At 43.1% G+C, this 18621-nt stretch overlaps 1 protein-coding gene across 9 annotated transcripts in view; it reads left to right on the top strand.

Moving 5' to 3' along the window:
* LOC144299352 (uncharacterized) overlaps positions 1-18621 on the top strand; it is a 145737-nt gene that overhangs the window by 9499 nt on the left and 117617 nt on the right. For 2 of the 9 annotated variants that reach the window (XR_013366097.1, XR_013366096.1), the window contains one exon: positions 17553-17834. The exons of 5 other annotated variants lie outside the window; for them this stretch is intronic. Coding sequence is in view for 1 of the 4 variants with exons in the window: in XM_077874907.1 (XP_077731033.1) it covers positions 903-1014 (112 nt within the window). In the remaining 3 variants the exon portion in view is untranslated. Of the gene's footprint in view, positions 1-902; positions 5535-17552; positions 17835-18621 lie in introns of those variants that run through there. 2 more of the 9 variants (XR_013366095.1, XM_077874907.1) reach the window with 1 other exon arrangement.

Here is an 18621-nt window from a genome sequence, read left to right as displayed (position 1 = left end):
TGATACATTTTTGTCTTTTATGCTTGTAAATCTACATGTGTGGGTAGAGCACATTTACACCCTGCAAATTTGGGCTGATTATATTGCTTGCTAGAGACATTAATTCAAAAGTCAGAACTTTAAGTTAAGCTAGTAATACCCTATTATTTTCAAATTCATGATAATTTGATCCAAGCTGTTAGAATATTCAGAAGACCATTTTTGCTAAGATGACGTGAAGCAGAGGAGAGCGAGCTGTGGCAGGGAAGAAGCTGATTCCTCCTTTTTCCTATTGCCTGAGCTGCCAATGCTTCTCAGCTGCTAGGTTGCTGGGGTTGTAGGTTAGCTGCAGGTATTCCAGGACATGGGCATCCAGGAACAGAATTCACACTGGCAGTTTCTTGCTGCCCACTCATTAGGAACTTTCTCTCCATCTCCAAGCTCTCTTAAGTAGCCAGGTGACTGGTAAGCTCCTCAGAAAAACAGAACAAAGCAGAAAACAAACAGCTGAGAGAGGATCTTTTTGTTGTTGTTGTTCATAAAATTCAAATTTAAGTCAATAACTTGTCTCAACCTTGGATATTCCTCCTCAGTGCTCAGGTCTGATGCAATGTGGTGAAGGACAGAACATTGTCAGACTCTTGTCTCCTGTCTGGTTTGCTGTAATTGCCACTGTGGTTTTTACTAGAACACACCACCAGAGCTTGTGAACTAGTGACTGTGGGCCTAAGGCCCAAGTGCCTGGGTAGTAGAAAATGTCGACAACATAGTCTGATCTCCGTTGGCCACCGCCTAAGTTTCATGTGAAATCGATGAATACACTGTAATAGGAGATGGAAGCTGAATGTCAGCAGAGCATTGGTCCTTACTGAAAAGTTCTTTAGGAGAAGGGGAGTAACTTAATGACCACTTTTTCTTCTTAGGGAAGCTTCCAAAAGACCACTGAGGAAATTGGAGGAGGAGAAACTCTGCTCTGAGTTAAGGAAGACCTCCACCAGGGCCACCTCTGCTATTGGCTCAGGAACTGTGCTGTGATTACTAGACTGAGGACTAATTAACTCACCGGGTATCACCTTGTCTCTCCTACTGTGTTATTTTCTAGGTGGACGGCTATTTGAGTATAGTGAAGTATAGTGAATATGCATCCTTGCTCCTTAGCAGAGAGTGCTGTTGGGTCAGCTGCCTGTGCAGGACCTCAGCTAGGAGGTGCATGTTCGGGGCCAGAAAATCTTATTCTGGCAATCTATTTAAACTTCAATTTACAAGAGTGTTTATAACATTCCTGGTCATGGAACATGATGTCGTACAGCTACCTTCTCATTTCTCATCTGGAAACAGCAGAGTCAATGCACAGGTGGCCGTAAGAACTCTTTCTTTCCTTCAATTGCCCGGCCTATTGGAATGTTTGTGGATCTACAAACTCTAATCACATTGGTCCAAGTCATCTGTTTGGTTCCACAGTCCAAATGGGACTAATCTCATAGAGGGAGAGAACCTTCTTCATATTCGTCTTCATATCTCCAGTTCCAATCAAGCATCTGGTGAATCTGTGCATACCTCACTTGAAGTGCTCATTACAGGGTCAGCAGTGACCTCTTCATCTCTGGTTTGCCCAAGACATTTACAGTGTTGGCCAGTTTTCTAGTACAGTTATTAACAATAATTCCCTTCTTACTCAAAAGTATCCCAATTTCGATACGTTATATGGTCACATCGTTTATATGCCCTTCTCTATCACTTGGTAAACCTCCTTCATGGTAAAGTCCATCCCTTATCCATCCTTATATCCTCAGGATTTAGCTCAGCAGCAAACATAGTGGACGCTCAATTAAAGTTAATGGAACCAATTAGGTAAAGAAATGAAATATCATAGGTAATTTTCTACACAAAGAAGAAAAGAACAATATCTTCGTGGTCCAGGGAGTTGGCAAGAAACAGACTGGGTGATTCAGTTTGAGGAGAGCTTAATAAACAGACTCTGTACAATGATGTGGAAAAACATCGTTGAAGGAATAACGGTGACCAATTAGGGAGGAGAGAAAGATGACCATCTCTAGGCTCTGGTGGTAGGACTGAAACCCTCAAACCCAGGGAATGGGTGGTACGTGGAGAAGAATCCATCATAGGAGCTATGGGTCTCCAGTCAGGGAGGCAGCTGGCCCATGTCCACGCTGCTGGCCAGGAACAAGGAGAAGACGCACCTCACTCTTATTTTCCCATCTCTCCAGGATTTTTCCAGATGTTTCTATTGGCTAAACCCAAAGACAAGCCAAAGGGCAGTGAATCCTGTTGACAAGCGTATTGTCAATCTCTTGGAATAGGGAATTGGTAGAGAGGGGTGAAGGCCCTTTGGGGGCACATGGGAGCCTAGGAGCAGAACCAGGGAAGGAACATACACTGTCAGATGCTTGGCCTGCGACGGCTGACAAGGACAGACTTCCCTGCATGGAGCAGCACCGCCTGTGTGCAGCCAATTTCCAACAAGGAGGCACAGTGCACGAGCTGAGAGATGATACCATTCATTGCTGGCTAAGGAAAGACAGTCTGATTTCTTCAGAGCTTTAAGAAATAAAAATAATATTCTGACACTTTCTACATGTATAAATTCAGTTTTCCCTTGTGCTTATCTTTGACTCTTGAGTATGTGAAGATAGCAATCCAGGGGCTTCTGAATATGTCTGCTTATGAAATGGAAATATTTTTATTTCTCTACTAGAAAAGTAATATGTTTTAGAAAGATGATAGAAGGGCTTAAGAAAAACACTAAGTGCTGAGCTATCATTCCACTGTTCAGAGACAGTTTTCCCATGTATGTACGTCTGTAGCTATATATACTCTATATTCATGTGCATATATGGACAAATGTATGTTATAAAAATTATCACTTAACATATATTAGTTGGTAGCATATTTTTAAAGGAGTCTTTCCAGATGAGTCTTATCCATAAGTACCTAAGAAGTAACGGACATTCCAAGAGGTGGCAGGGCGATTCAGTGACAGTCTTGGGATTTAAACCAAGACACGGAGGTTTCAAGCCACTGTGCACCTTCTAAGGAGTTGATCATTGGACTTTTTGCTTCAAAATCTTATATTCTGGAATGAGGGAGTTTCTCCGAAGCACAGGCTTTAGCACTTTCTTTTCCCAGCACATAATTTGTGAATAGGGGGTGCTGTGACTTGGTGGTCAGTCAGGTTTGAGCTCTGCGAAGGAACTGGTAGGCACTCCAGACCAATCAAAACATGACCATGAATGTATCAAAAATACTAAAGTTGCCTGAATAAATTATCATGATTTGGAATAAATTAGAAACTCTATAACCAGTATTTTTACCAGTAAAATACATATACAGCAAAACAAGAAACAAAGACAAAAAGAAAAAACAATCTATATTCTGATTTTTTTCAATCAGAACTTCTGGGTTAGGTGCACTTAGCATTTACCTTCTGTTGTTTTATCAATTTCTTGTGCCTCTTTTCTTTTCTTTTTTAATGTCTAGGAAGAATTACAGGGAGATAATTAAAAATAATAGCAAATTTAAGTGAAGTATATCAGCAATGTGTGTTATAGTAGGTGTAATAAGTATTAGAAAAGTGTACCGGGAGCTACTTATTTGATAAAATATATATTTGAAATAAATGAGCTGATAATAAAGTTCACTATGACTTAGCTATTCATTTGTGGCTTACCTTTCATTTGTGGCAAAAAAAAAAAAAAAACCAATCAAGGTTATTATAGCTGAATTGCTCAATTTTGTACGTGTCTTTTCTGAAGTTTTTAATTGTTGACATTGGCCAGTTGGAATAATGTGCTTTATTTTGTTTGTACTTAAATGGTAATCTTTTAATGAAAAAAAAAAACCTGGCTTAGAAGTCAATATAATTATGTTTTGGAAAGTTATAACTTCTGAGAGCCTCAGTTTCCCAATCTATAAATGAAGAGAAAGGATCAAATATCCACATTGCCTTCGACTGGAAGGAGAGAAATGAGCGGGTATGAGATCTACCCCCCGTGCTTCCTGTGGTCTCATCGTGGTGGGAGAGTACTTTCTTCCCCAGACTTAGAGCTTGGCCGTGTGACTCGGGATGCTAGTGCACCTGAGTCAAGCAGAAGCTTCCCACATGCTTTCACCATGCGGCTTAGCCTTCTTACCATTGCCATGAGAGCCACGTTACCAAGATGGCACCATCCTCTGTCCTGGCAGCTGGGATTGAGAAGAGTTGTCCCATTCTACCCACAGAGGCGCCCCTTCAGCCACAGCCAGCCCCACTGACCTAGAGACAAACAGGAGCTTATCATCTGCCACTATAATGCCATCTTCTTGTGCCACAAATTTGAACGATACCATAGGACCAGAGAAGTTGAGTCCTCTTCTCCCAGGCTTGGAAGCTACTCCCAGATGTTACTATCCCGAGGCCCTGATTCCTGAGTTTTGTGATATTGCCAGCAACATGTGTTCACACCTCCACACTCTGCAGGGAGCTCCGTCAAGGAATTCGTGCTTTCTTAAAGAAAGGACAGGCTGTCGAGTAGAATGCCACATGGAGCCGTTTCCCAAAAAGATTGACAGAATGGAAATTTGCCTTCATAAATAAAGACCCAGCCGTGATGTGCAACCCAGAGTGTGGAAGCTCCAAGCCCTTGAGAACAGTTCACTCAGACCCGTGTGTTCCAGGGTAAGACTGCGGTGGGAGCGTCTAACAGTAACGCTGCCCATGTGTGGACACTCATATTCTGAAGTCAAGGTCACTGGCCTCTTCTATCCTGTCCCCGGTTTACAGGCTCTCATCATTCTCTGCCAACATCATCCCATGGTAAACTTTGGCCCCAAATTATGTAGGTACTCATCTCAACCTCCCACTTTTGAGGTTCTGTAGAGATTTTCATGGTGTGCCGTCTTTCTTGATGCCTCAATTAATCAACTTGACTTTGTTGCCTACATATGCATTCCCGGTGGTCTTTGAATGGTGGCACCCACAAAATAAAGCAGCATTTTATATGTGACAGTTTGTGGCTTTGGCTTTTTAAACTTTTAGCCCAATGGGCCTATAGTTTATATCAATGACTTCCATAGGGTCAGAATAGCCTTGGAAGTTATGACCTTTATTTTCCCATAGATGAGATTCAGGATAATATTAGCACTATTCTAAGCAATTACTTCCCAATCTATGGCCTCGTAAAAGTTGATAGTTACGTACCAGCAAATTTTATCTGAGAAGTTCTATATGATTTATCTCATTCACAGAGATTCATAATGCATGCTAACACACAGAGGGTCCTGAGAATTCCTGCATATATTTAAGCTTGATTTTTACTTTGACCCCAAAGTATTTCACCAATATAGCTCTTTTTTTAAGAGAACCTTCTTTGTTCCATGCAAATCAGCATCTACCAATTTCTGTTCCATGCAAATCACTGTGATATTTCGCTGCCATTCACTCCCACTGTAGTGTTCAGCCCACCCCCATCCACGCCCCATTTAGTTTCACCTGGGAGGTCTGTAGAGGTGAGTGATTGATCACACTGTCAAACATACTTTGGAGGATTATAAATATATGTGCCTTAGCTGTAAGCGTGTAATGATCCACATGTTTACAGAACATAATTCACACAAGCGGAGTTGGAAAATCATAGACCAAAAATACTAATGTAAATATATGTCACCCTATATTGTAGAATCAATCAATACACCTGCTAAAAACTGTAACAGGGATCCCCGGGTGGCGCAGCGGTTTGGCGCCTGCCTTTGGCCCAGGGTGCGATCCTAGAGACCCGGGATCAAATCTCACGTCGGGCTCCCGGTGCATGGAGCCTGCTTCTCCCTCTGCCTATGTCTCTGCTCTCTCTCTCTCTCTGTGACTATCATAAATAAGTAAAAATTTTAAATAAATAAATAAATAAATAAATAAATAAATAAGTAAATAAATAAAAACTGTGACAATGGTAGTGCTGAACTAATAGTCATTGATGATTAAATATGAAAAAACACAGCAATTGAAACAATGAAAGCCTTGAGAAAATACTGAAGATGTATTGATGAGAAGTCTTCCTAAAATTTTTAGGCATTCCCAAGTTCCTGTGCTAGTGGGAACTTTGCTATGTTGTTGAAGTAGCCGAGATTTAACGGTAGATTAATGACACCAGTTCTTCAGTAAACTGGCGACTTGCAGCTATTTTACTGCGAACTCTTTCTTAGAAGTCACAGATAAGTAGCTTTCAGGTCCTCTTACAAACAGGAACTCATGCTTCGCAGTAAGTGAACTCACAGATTTCCCTCCTGACCCTTCACCAGAGTGAATCTATAGGTCCCTTGGTTTAAAAATAAGATAAGTAAAAATGAATTGTGAAGGCTCCGTGGGGGCTCATGGCCACTACAGCGCATCACGGGTCACAAGCAGCTGAGGATTCTCACCACATTCATGCTTCCCCAGCTCCTGCCAAAGGCCTGGGATACTTAATCATTTTAGGGGTGGCATTTTGACACAAACACGACACTTGCTTTGCCTCAGAGTTTTCTTGTGTTACCAGATACATGTAAACTTAGATAGTTGTCAAAGGACAATTAAAAAGGATGAACAGTTATTATTATTATTTTTTTTTATAAAGTGGGTTTGGTGGAACAGCTTGATCGAGGCCAGGTCAGGCCACATCCCTTCCAAACCCTGATCTTACTAAATTGGAAAGCCGAGGGTGGGTCCAGAGCCATTCAGAAGTTTCACAGCCTCCTAAAGTGATTCTGCACCTGAGCTGGGCATCCAAGTGCCTGTGCCTCAGTTATGTTTGCACAGCAGAATCCCGAGGGCTTGAGTGATGTGGTCGGCTGGAGTTCTCAGCACCTCGGATCTTCCACCCGGCTGCACCCAACCTCCTTGAGCTTAGCTTCACTCCCATAAATTCCATAATCCATGTGGTAGGTGCAAAGTAGACAGGTCTTTAAGAAATCTCAGGATTCTCGAAAAATTAGAAAAAGACTCACTGATTCTTTATTTGCTTTTAGATGCTGACATTTAATTTAATATTGAGGAGGATTTATTGTTCCAACATATTTACACGGTAGAAATTTTTAGTATTGAATATTTATTCTTCTTTCTTTTGAAAAAAAAAAAAGAATGGCTTCATGAACCCTGTGGTCTATTTAATGTCTTGGATATGAATAGGCTCCCAAGACGTGGCCAGTCATTGGACCATAGAGATGGACGTAGTGGACATACAACCAGATGTAGGGTATTTCTTCACAGAAACATCCACCCGCTACTGTGGCTGGTGGAGTCAGCTGTGGTCATACAGGGACTTGCTTTCTGATTACATTTTCTCAAGAGGCATATAGATAAATATGTGCATATATGTAGGCTCAGTGCTTAGTTCTGCTTTTCATAATTGGGGAACCTAAGAGGCAATTGAGCAAACCCCTCTGTGTTTCCCCAATAACTTGGGGGTGCAGCTGATACTGGGCTTGTATCACAGGACACTGATATGAGCGTCATGGAACTACTTGTGTTCGTTATGTATGCGTCAGGCATCCAGTAGGCACGTCACGGATAGAAACCCACCGTCACCCTCACTTCTGAACAAGCATGGAATGCCTGAGCACACGTTCTGACTGGATTTTCCTGGGAGCCAGAGCTGCAGGGGGGCTGTCTTCCTAACCAGGCTGATGAATTCCAGGTGTTCAGATTAAAATGTGTAACAGTCTGGCCTGGCCTTGGATCCCAGGGCCTGATTCGAAGATACAACTTACTTTGTGGTTTGGGGAATGGAACCTCACAGAAGCACCTGCTACCAGAGGACTTAACACAGAGGGCTATTTAGGGGCATCACGTTACTGATCATTTCTTCTTCTTTTCTTTTTTTTCTGATCATTTCTTCTGGTGAGATTTCAGCAAGGAATATTTCACATTATTTGGAAGGACGGATTGCCCAGCCAGGTGAATATTTTCCTTTCCAGTAGGTCAATAGTGTCCTGTTTGAAAACACAGACGTCTCACCCATCTCTTTTAAATGAAAATGTTTTGAGGTCCCTGAAGGCTGGCACCGTGTTTCCTTTGTCACTTCATCCCCATTGCCAACTGCATTTCCTGGCACCAAGGAAATGTGTTTTGAGTGAATGAATGTGTTCACGCTTTGTTTGCCTGTGGAGGGGGCTTTGGATTCCAGCCTCTTGGATGTGCATCTAGGAGGATTGCTGCAAATTCCCTGGCACTGGACACTTCTGTTGTGTAAACAGAAAACGTCTGGCCTCTTAACAAAGCCCAGGGATCCTCAGGACTACATGTACGTGCTTCCAAAGCATGCAGGTGTCATCATGTGAGTTGCACAGGGTGTATTTCTTTCTTTTTTTTTTAATAAATTCATTTTTTATTGGTGTTCAATTTGCCAATGTGCAGAATAACACCCAGTGCTCATCCACAGGGTGTATTTCTGAGCCCAACGCTCACTGACGGACCGTGGGACCGAGCTCAGACAACACAAGGGGCCAGGGTGTACCGTGTCTACTTTGATTTGTGGTGTCTGTGAAATGATTTGTTCTGACCTCCCAGTAATTGATCTCAACTGAAAGAATAAGATCGTTAGAAGAGCATCTTAAATTTTAGACATTTTTTTTTTTCCTTGAGGGGAGGCTTAGGAATTTAGGAATGTGGAGGGAAGGGGACAGATTGTCCCAGTTGGGGCAATTTCAAAGACTTAAAGGAAGAACTCAGTGGAACGGGGTAAAGTAGGGAGGCAGGAGAATGTCTTGTGCAGCCCCTGTTCTGGATCTGCTCGCTGTTTCCCACCAGCCCCAATGACACCCGTTTAGTGTCCTTGCTCTCCAGGGAACTCGGACACTTCCCTCTATCTCAATGTTAAAGCTCGTCCCGAGGAAATAGCAAAACAGCTCCAGAAGCTCCTTCGTCTCCAAGAATAGGAGGTAACTTAGGATGGATGAAGGAACACGTCACCCCATGTGGTGTCTGAGACAGCAGGGGGGTGGGCCAGAGGGAGACCGCTGGTCCTGCTGAAGTGATGCCCCCGACAGCCCCGTAGCAGAGGTGTGGCTTCTCTTCCAGAAATTCCCAGACCCCTAAGACTTGGAAGCACTGCTGGTTTGCTTCTGGGATTTTCCCTGGTCTGCGCTGCATCCTCTGGTCTCAACTACTTTCATAAGGTAGCGACAGCTTAGTAAGTTTAAGAGCATAAAGTTGGGAAAAAATAATTTCATGATGAGCTCCATCGACTCTACAGCGCGGTTCCCCAACCCCGTCTCCCACCTTCCTCTCTGGCCAGCAGCACCTCACAGGTGTCACCCTCCAGGAAGCCCTTCATGCTCTTGTTGTGCTCATTTATCTTATTACTGAATCCATCACACTTCCCTGGTTTTTGAGGACAGGGACTGTGTCACTGCAGTCTGCGTATCCCCAGAGATGAAACAGGCTGGCACGTGGGTTGCTCAGTAAATATTTGAACAGTGAAAGGATAAACCCCTCTCATGAGCAAGGTGCTAACGTGGGGAGGAGTTGGTAAAAATAGCTAATGCTCCTGTAGCGTGCACAGAACGGCGTCTTTGCAGGGGCAGGACACATAGAGGGATATACTTACAAAGCAATTTATTTTTATCCCCCCCGGAGACTTTTTAAAATTCTCTCTATTGGGCTGTTTCTTCCTCTGGTCCATTAAATTCTGGTCACTTGAAAATCAGATCTGATTCTCCAGTCAGTGAATAAAATGTTCATGTTTCTGTTCTAGTCAAGCTTGGAACTTTTTTTCTTTTAATAGGGAGGCATCTTCTCTGGCCTGCTATCCGGGGTGGAAGTCGGTGTGCGAGGACTGCTGGGGCTGGGGGCTGGGAGAGTCTGGAGGCTGCTGCATGCAGGGAGGTGGTGGTGGGGGGGTCGGTTTCAGTAAAGGGTTGGCATTTTGGAAAAGATGCTACGGTCCCGAAAATTAATCCCAATTCTGTGCATTTATAAAATCCCTTGTATTTTCTTTCAGGCTAAGGAAAGTACTCATTCACTGTTAACTTAGATGCTGGCTGGGTGACTAGCAGGAAGCAATCAGCTTGCCATCTTTAGTTTGTTGTGAGGCTTCTTATCATTATCGTTGTTATACCTTTTATTATTATTTGAAGTTGGTTTCCTCATGGCCTTCAGAGTGGCGGGAATGGATGGTGACAGGCGGGGTCAGGTGCAGTGGGGAAGAGCTGAGCCTCTGTAGAGTGAGGGCTGCTGGGTCAGGAGGTTCCCTTAGATGCATTTTTACCTCCTTCTCTCCCTCTCTCCCTCCTTCTTTCCTTTCCTTCTTCCTTCTTTCTTTTCCTAAGTTTGAAATGCAAAATCAAGAACTTAAGAGAGTGTAAGTAGGTGGGTGAAGTGATCCCATGCATGATTTTCTAAAGGTCCCTATGGCTGTTGCATGAAGAATCGGCCGGTACAGAGTGATGGACACACGGAAGGCAGAGAACGATATGGAGGAGGCTGCAGGGGTGAGGAGGGGAGGGTGCAGCAGCCAAGGTCATTTCCATCTTCCAGTTGAGGAGTAAGAAACACAGAGCTCCCAGGTCTGTGTCCAAAGACCACCCTCGACGGGGCGAAATCAAGTCTCCGTGGAGACACGTCTCATTCCAGGGATGGACACGGGATGTGCAAAGGGAACCTCGTGGTAGAAATGAACAACCGCTCACAAAATCATGGGAGGCTTTCAGAAAGGTATAGAGAAGCCATTCGGAAATGGCTCACGTTGGCCAAATCCAGTGCAATTGGGACACATGGTGACAATGTCACAGGGCGACCAGCTGAAGAGAGGAGCACACAAGTCCTCGGTGGGCATCGTCAGCCAATACTCAGCATCTTTGGGGGGGGGGGGCTATGTGCCATCTCTCCACCGACAGCAAACCTGCTGTGTTCTTGGTGGCAGCTCAGCAGAATAGGGCTCATTCCTCACGGTAAGAAGTGTCAGCAGCGGAATCGCACAACAGTAAGCCTAAAGCTTTTCTTTTTTTTTTTTTAATTTATTTTTTATTTGTGTTCAATTTACTAACATACAGAATAACACCCAGTGCCCGTCACCCATTCACTCCCACCCCCCGCCCTCCTCCCCTTCTACCACCCCTAGTTCGTTTCCCAGAGTTAGCAGTCTTTACGTTCTGTCTCCCTTTCTGATATTTCCCACACATTTCTTCTCCCTTCCCTTATATTCCCTTTCACTATTATTTATATTCCCCAAATGAATGAGAACATATAATGTTTGTCCTTCTCCGACTGACTTACTTCACTCAGCATAATACCCTCCAGTTCCATCCACGTTGAAGCAAATGGTGGGTATTTGTCATTTCTAATAGCTGAGTAATATTCCATTGTATACATAAACCACATCTTCTTTATCCATTCATCTTTCGTTGGACACCGAGGCTCCTTCCACAGTTTGGCTATCGTGGCCATTGCTGCTATAAACATCGGGGTGCAGGTGTCCCGGCGTTTCATTGCATTTGTATCTTTGGGGTAAATCCCCAACAGTGCAATTGCTGGGTCGTAGGGCAGGTCTATTTTTAACTGTTTGAGGAACCTCCACACAGTTTTCCAGAGTGGCTGCACCAGTTCACATTCCCACCAACAGTGTAAGAGGGTTCCCTTTTCTCCGCATCCTCTCCAACATTTGTTGTTTCCTGCCTTGTTAATGTTCCCCATTCTCACTGGTGTGAGGTGGTATCTCATTGTAGTTTTGATTTGTATTTCCCTGATGGCAAGTGATGCAGAACATTTTCTCATATGCATGTTGGCCATGTCTATGTCTTCCTCTGTGAGATTTCTGTTCATGTCTTTTGCCCATTTCATGATTGGATTGTTTGTTTCTTTGGTGTTGAGTTTAATAAGTTCTTTATAGATCTTGGAAACTAGCCCTTTATCTGATATGTCATTTGCAAATATCTTCTCCCATTCTGTAGGTTGTCTTTGAGTTTTGTTGACTGTATCCTTTGCTGTGCAAAAGCTTCTTATCTTGATGAAGTCCCAATAGTTCATTTTTGCTTTTGTTTCTTTTGCCTTCGTGGATGTATCTTGCAAGAAGTTACTATGGCCGAGTTCAAAAAGGGTGTTGCCTGTGTTCTTCTCTAGGATTTTGATGGAATCTTGTCTCACATTTAGTTCTTTCATCCATTTTGAGTTTATCTTTGTGTATGGTGAAAGAGAGTGGTCTAGTTTCATTCTTCTGCATGTGGATGTCCAATTTTCCCAGCACCATTTATTGAAGAGACTGTCTTTCTTCCAATGGATAGTCTTTCCTCCTTGATCGAATATTAGTTGCCCATAAAGTTCAGGGTCCACTTCTGGATTCTCTATTCTGTTCCACTGATCTATGTGTCTGTTTTTGTGCCAGGACCACACTGTCTTGATGACCACAGCTTTGTAGTACAACCTGAAATCTGGCATTGTGATGCCCCCAGATATGGTTTTCTTTAAAGCTTTTCTTTCTCTATTTCTTCTTGAAAGACAGAGAGACAGACAGAGACAGAGAGACAGAAGCAGAGGGAGGGAGAGATTTATTCCCTGTGAAGTAATTTCCCCACGCAAAAAAAAGTCTCCCATCAACTAAGTTTCCTAAGAAATGGCAATAAATCACAATAATGATGTCATCTATTTGGATCGGGCTCTTTATCGCCTTATTTCCCTTTCCAAATGAGTTAATTATAAAAATAAAATAGTTTCTAACTGAGAACTGAGCAGGAGTCAGGCTTCTGACTTGGAATTTATTGACAAAAATCAATAACGATAATCTAATTTTGCTTGATGTTCTTTTGTGCTTTTAATGACCACAAGGAATAGTTTGCTAAGTCAGAGCTAAAGTTGATGAGGCAAAGACGTGGTAATACGTTTTTATTATTACGAATTATTTTGTCTTATAATACAGTTTATTTCATTGTATGTTGGCATATCTATAGAATCAATTTTCTTCGTAGCAATTTCTCAAAAAAGTGACTGTGCTGTACTGTAAGAATTCCTAATGAGTCATTGACTGCAATCGTTCTAGTAATTAACTTAAAAATGTTTATTTCCGAAGACTCCCCTACTTAAAAAGTAAGAGTGTGTCTGTTCTCCCCAAGCAAAGAGAGGTGGCAGTCATGGTAAACTGAGGACCGAAACCACCCCTTCTAATTTAGGGTTTCCCTTCACTGAATACATTAGGTGCACCAGAAATAACCATTTCCTGGAAGCACGTTAGTAAAGCACGTCGTTGACAACCACACTTGAATTTTAATTGGGTTCTCGGGATTCCAGAAGTGAAGGGGTTGCTAACCCACCGCGGGCTCTCACTTTCTGTATCTCACCACTGACTCTTCCATTCTTTTTTTTTTTAATTTTTTTTAAATTTTAATTTATTTATGATAGTCACCGAGAGAGAGAGAGAGAGAGAGGCAGAGACACAGGCAGAGGGAGAAGCAGGCTCCATGCACCGGGAGCCCGACGTGGGATTTGAACCCGGGTCTCCAGGATCACGCCCTGGGCCAAAGGCAGGCGCCAAACCGCTGCGCCACCCGGGGATCCCTGACTCTTCCATTCTTGACTAACTAATCTTTCCCATATTTTCTGCATTTAGGGGGAAAAAAAAAGATTTGCAAAGTTATTCCAAACTAATTAGAATCATTGTTATAACATTCAATTCTTTTCTACGTTGTGGAAGCTGTTCTATTGCCGTCCTCTGAGGAAGGTATTTTAGGAGGGCTGTAAGTTTTATATATGTATATACATGGATCATATTCCTTCTTTCCTGTGTTCCCTGGTCAATAATGCTAATGAAATAAATAAGCTGGAGGACCAGAAGGTGCGGACGAAGATTTATTGGAATAACTTACTTATCAATAATTTAGCTCAGATACCTAGCCGCTTGTTATTGTATTAAAACACATTTTCAACCTCCAGGGCAAGTCTTTATTGCAAGTAAGGTTGAATCTTTTTGAAGATATAGAAAAATAGTGCTGTAATGGCAGTTTTTAAAAATGTTAGATTATTTACATGAAAAAAAATGGTTAAAATGCAGATTTAAGAGGCAGAGATTCAATAGATGTGGGACCTGCATTCTGTGAATATGTATTAAAATAAATGGGTTGCACCAAATGTACTCCAGGCCTCTGCAAACTCAAATGTTCTATGGACGTTGGCACCTCTCATTTTTAAATTGGTGTTTCTTGTCAATTTTCTAATAATTTCGCTTTTGCTTGGGAACAGTTATTTACTTAATGGTTGTAATTTGATAAAAGTCAATTCAAAATAACAAACTTTATGGCAAACCTATTATGAGCAAGGAATAGTAAAAACTGTCCTTATGGATCAAGTCGATGATACTGTTAGACCCAAATAATTGGACCTGGACTATATCTTACGGGCATAGAGGGGATCTTCTTGTGGGTGTTGCGGGCTTACCTGTGGTCCTTGAGCCAGGGACCACTTCTCGTATTTGTGATCAAAACACAAGTCACTACCCCAAGTGCTAGGAATGCAACTAAACACGATTCATTTAATTAGAAAGGAAAAGAAACCTGTGTCCTCAGAAAGGGCTTGCTCACCGGGGTGGTTACTGTTGAATCTCTCACGTGTGCTTTGAAGCCACGCAAGATGGGAGGAGAACATTCAGAGGTTGGCCTCCCTGTGGGCGTGCTCTGTGCGACTGAACAGGTGTCAGAGAAGTCAGGGTCAGGGTCAGGCTGCTAGTGGCCCCGGCACCCAAACAGTCCTATAAACACCACACTTGGGCTCAGTTCTCAGTGAAATGCAGTTCGGAGGTGGGATGGGGAGGAAGACAGGAGGCTGCAGAGCAGCCCTTCCACCCCTTCGTTTCCACTCCTTCTTTCTGCAAGACCCAAGGCCGCACTGCCCTGTAACCTGGATCCGTCTGTGGGGGAAAGTGTCAGTGCATCTGCAGTCAGGTTTTCTTTTCACGTGTTAACTGATCTTCGAGTCTTCGACACCCCACAGACTCACTATGGTTGCCAAGATGCAGAGGATGAAAGACCCATCCTGAATCTGGAAAAACATAAAAGAAGCTCTCTTCCCTCATTTTTAAATATTTTTGTACATACAGGGTACAAAGTGGTGTGGGTTTAGATCAGAGACAACTCAGTTGGGGAGAAACTGACAGATGGTGCTCCATCTCGCAGAGGCCAAGAGTGGGGAGAGAGGAAAGAAACACTGATCAGAAGCGGGAATTTGCACAAAATAATATTTAATTTGTGATGAGGTGGGAAGAGACCCCAGCTCCAGGGGCTCTTTGTTCCAGTCCTGAGTCTGGTGTTCGGCTGCAGCCTGTGGGACGGTCTGCGTCTCCCAGAACCCCTCTGCTGGGATGCCCTGAGCATGGAGATGGGGAAGTCACAGCAGAAGCTACGAGGGGGAGCAGTTGCTGATGTCATCATAGTGATAAAAAACAACCTAAAGGGGGCAGCCCAGGTGGCTCAGCGGTTTAGCGCCTGCCTTCGGCCCAGGGCCTGATCCTGGAGTCACAGGATCGAGTCCCACGTCAGGCTCCCTGCATGGAGCCTGCTTCTCCAACTCTGCCTGTGTCTCTGCACCTCTCTCTCTCTCTCTCTCTCTCTGTATCTCTCATGAATAAATAAAATCTTTAAAAAAAAAATATATATATATATATAAAAAAAACCTAAAGGGATGTTCCAGTAAGAATCTTGTTAATAGGCCAGATCCTACAGAGCAACATTTGCAGCCAGTGATTTACCTCCAGGAAATAATGAATATGTAACTTGTAAAGAGTGAGTCAGCCCTCAGGTAGACTGGCTGGCCAGGTGACAAATAAAGTATTGCAAGAAGAAAATGGAAATGTTGCTGAGATCACCACATGTCCTGTTCCTGTTGGGAAACAGTGACTGCAACACTAGGATCTTAGTCACAAAGGTCATTGCAAAGGTGTCTAGTCAGCAATAAAGCTGGAATCAGAGCTTGTCTCCGTGGGTGAGAGTCCAGGTTTATGGAACACAGATTTTTTTTTTTTTTTTTTTTTTACATTGCGACCAAAAATAGTTAGGGTGACCCTATTTTGTTGTTATTATTGCCATGTTCATTGCTGCTATTTTTGATTACATCTTTGTTTTTTGTTTTATCTCAGGGTGATATTTTTTTCCCTTTTGTATTTGTTTGAGTATTTATGTCCTTACCACTGGTGGATGGCATGCTTAGTGATACTGAAAGGAGGCCAAGGGCAGTCCTGGCGGCTCAGCGGTTTAGCGCCACCTTCGGTCCAGGGCATGATCCTGGAGACCCGGGATCGAGTCCCACATCAGGCTGCCTGCATGGAGCCTGTTCCTCCCTCTGCCTGTGTCTCTGCATCTCTCTCTCTCTCTCTCTCTCTCGTTCTCTCATAAATAAATAAATAAATAAATAAATAAATAAATAAGAGGCCAAATTATGAGATCTTTCTCTTCTCCAGTAGATTCTTCAGTGCTCTGGAATAAGAAAGTATGTGGAAGCAGGGAGATTTAGGGTGGTTTTAAACTCAGTTTTTAGATTCCTAGCACCCAGTGTGTCCTACAATTCTGCAGGGGTTTGAGACTAATTTGTGCAGTTGCCTGTTAGTTAATAAAACAGCTTAGGTAGTTTGTAAATGTTCTCTGTTTCTGTTCCGTATCATGTTCTGTATTGCGGGTGGCTATTTGTGGATTCTGTGCTCATGGCAGATGATCTCACTCTGACAGGTACATGTAGCTGTTTATGACTTGACTCTTTAACCCAGAAGCGCATTAATAAGACAACTGGTTTGAAGTGATGGCCGCCAAAACCCTCCTGCTTCACCTCTCCTCTTTGCTGCTGGGACTGTGGCGCTCCACACTTCCCTGCTTCACACTGGAAGCCATCACAAGAAGTTGGGCTGGGTAGTCATCTCTGATTTGGGATGGTCCCCACTGAGCATGTTTTGCTCATAGTTATATTTCAATTTCAAATCAGGGCCAACCCCAGCACAAAACAGAAAAAGCCGCTTACAGCTAAGAGGTGTGCAGTAAATGCTGTTGGTTGTCTTTGGTGCCCAAAGCTATTAATTATTAGAAGAAAACAATGTGGTTTTATTGGAGCAAACATTTTTACGACACTAACATTCTCATCTCAGAGCAATAAATAACACGTCTCTGGGCATATTTGTGAGTAGAGACTTCACACCAGTGTGATAGTGGACTACATAAGGGAGGTCCCGAGAAAGTCACTCTTCTCCTGGACGAAGAACTAGAGAGGACTTTTTTTTTTTTTTTTTTTTTTTTTTTTACAAGAGATACACCACCCACATCTTTTCCTATAAAGGACATTGGAGACCATTCTGACTTGAAATGATGCCTCTCGTTCAAAAGGACTCAGTTCAGCCTAACAGGCTAAGCTACACAGCAACCACTATTGCTCCCCTCCCTCCCTCCCGTCTTAGTCTTTTTCACAAATAACCTGTCCAAGTCTGCCACCCCGGTAGTTGGACTAAATGACTTAGAGACATGAGTGCAGTGAAATCAGTACAATAGTGCCTAAGCACTAAGCTTTTACATCCTGCTCACTCCAAAGAAGACAGAGAACATTACAGACTGGATTTCTAATTCTGTTCTCATTTTCCTCTGAACAGACAGCACAGATACTATGGAAAAGATGAATGAAGAAAAGAAGATTAACCTTTACAACAGTAAATCTGTTTCTACCAGTGCCTGAAAATACAGGTACAGGGGTTTATAGGAACACATAAACAACTGACAACCGACCAGAACCCTGATATACTACCCCCCATCACCCAAGCAAATATTATATCAAGAATATGCATGGTGCGTCGAAGCCTCTGTGAACGTCTCTGGGTACTAGGAAAGACAAAACACACTGATAATGAAGGCAATGATTTCATTCAGGCTGTTGCAGTAGGGAGAGTGTTCATTTTTAAAAAATTTTTAAAATAAATTTATTTTTTATTGGTGTTCAATTTGCCAACATACAGAATAACACCCAGTGCTCATCCCGTCAAGTGGCCCCCTCAGTGCCCGTCACCCAGTCACCCCCACCCCCTGCCCTCCTCCCCTTCCACCACCCCTAGTTCGTTTCCCAGAGTTAGGAGTCTCTCATGTTCTGTCTCCCTTTCTGATATTTCCCACTTAGTTTTTCTCCTTTCCCCTTTATTCCCTTTCACTATTTTTTTATATTCCCCAAATGAATGAGACCATATAATGTTCCTCCTTCTCCGACTGACTTACTTCACTCAGCATAATACCCTCCAGGTCCAACCACGTCGAAGCAAATGGTGGGTATTTGTCATTTCTAATGGCTGAGGAATATTCCATTGTATACATAAACCACATCTTCTTTATCCATTCATCTTTCGATGGACACCGAGGCTCCTTCCAGTTTGGCTATTGTGGACATTGCTGCTAGAAACATCGGGGTGCAGGTGTCCTGGCGTTTCATTGCATCTGTATCTTTGGGGTCAATCCCCAGGAGTGCAACTGCTGAGTCGTAGGGCAGATCTAGTTTTAACTCTTTGAGGAACCTCTACACAGCTTTCCAGAGTGGCGGCACCAGTTCCCATTCCCACCAGCAGTGCAGGAGGGTTCCCCTTTCTCCACATCCTCAGGGAGAGTGTTCATTGATGAGAAATATGTCATAGAAAAGGAGAGGAAGTTTTATGGAGGCAGGTAAACAAGCAAGTCATC

Source organism: Canis aureus, chromosome 27 (genome assembly GCF_053574225.1).
Source record: "Canis aureus isolate CA01 chromosome 27, VMU_Caureus_v.1.0, whole genome shotgun sequence".
NCBI lineage: Eukaryota > Metazoa > Chordata > Mammalia > Carnivora > Canidae > Canis > Canis aureus.
The sequence above is the reverse complement of the archived record's forward strand: the minus strand, read 5'-3'. Positions and strand labels throughout refer to the sequence as shown.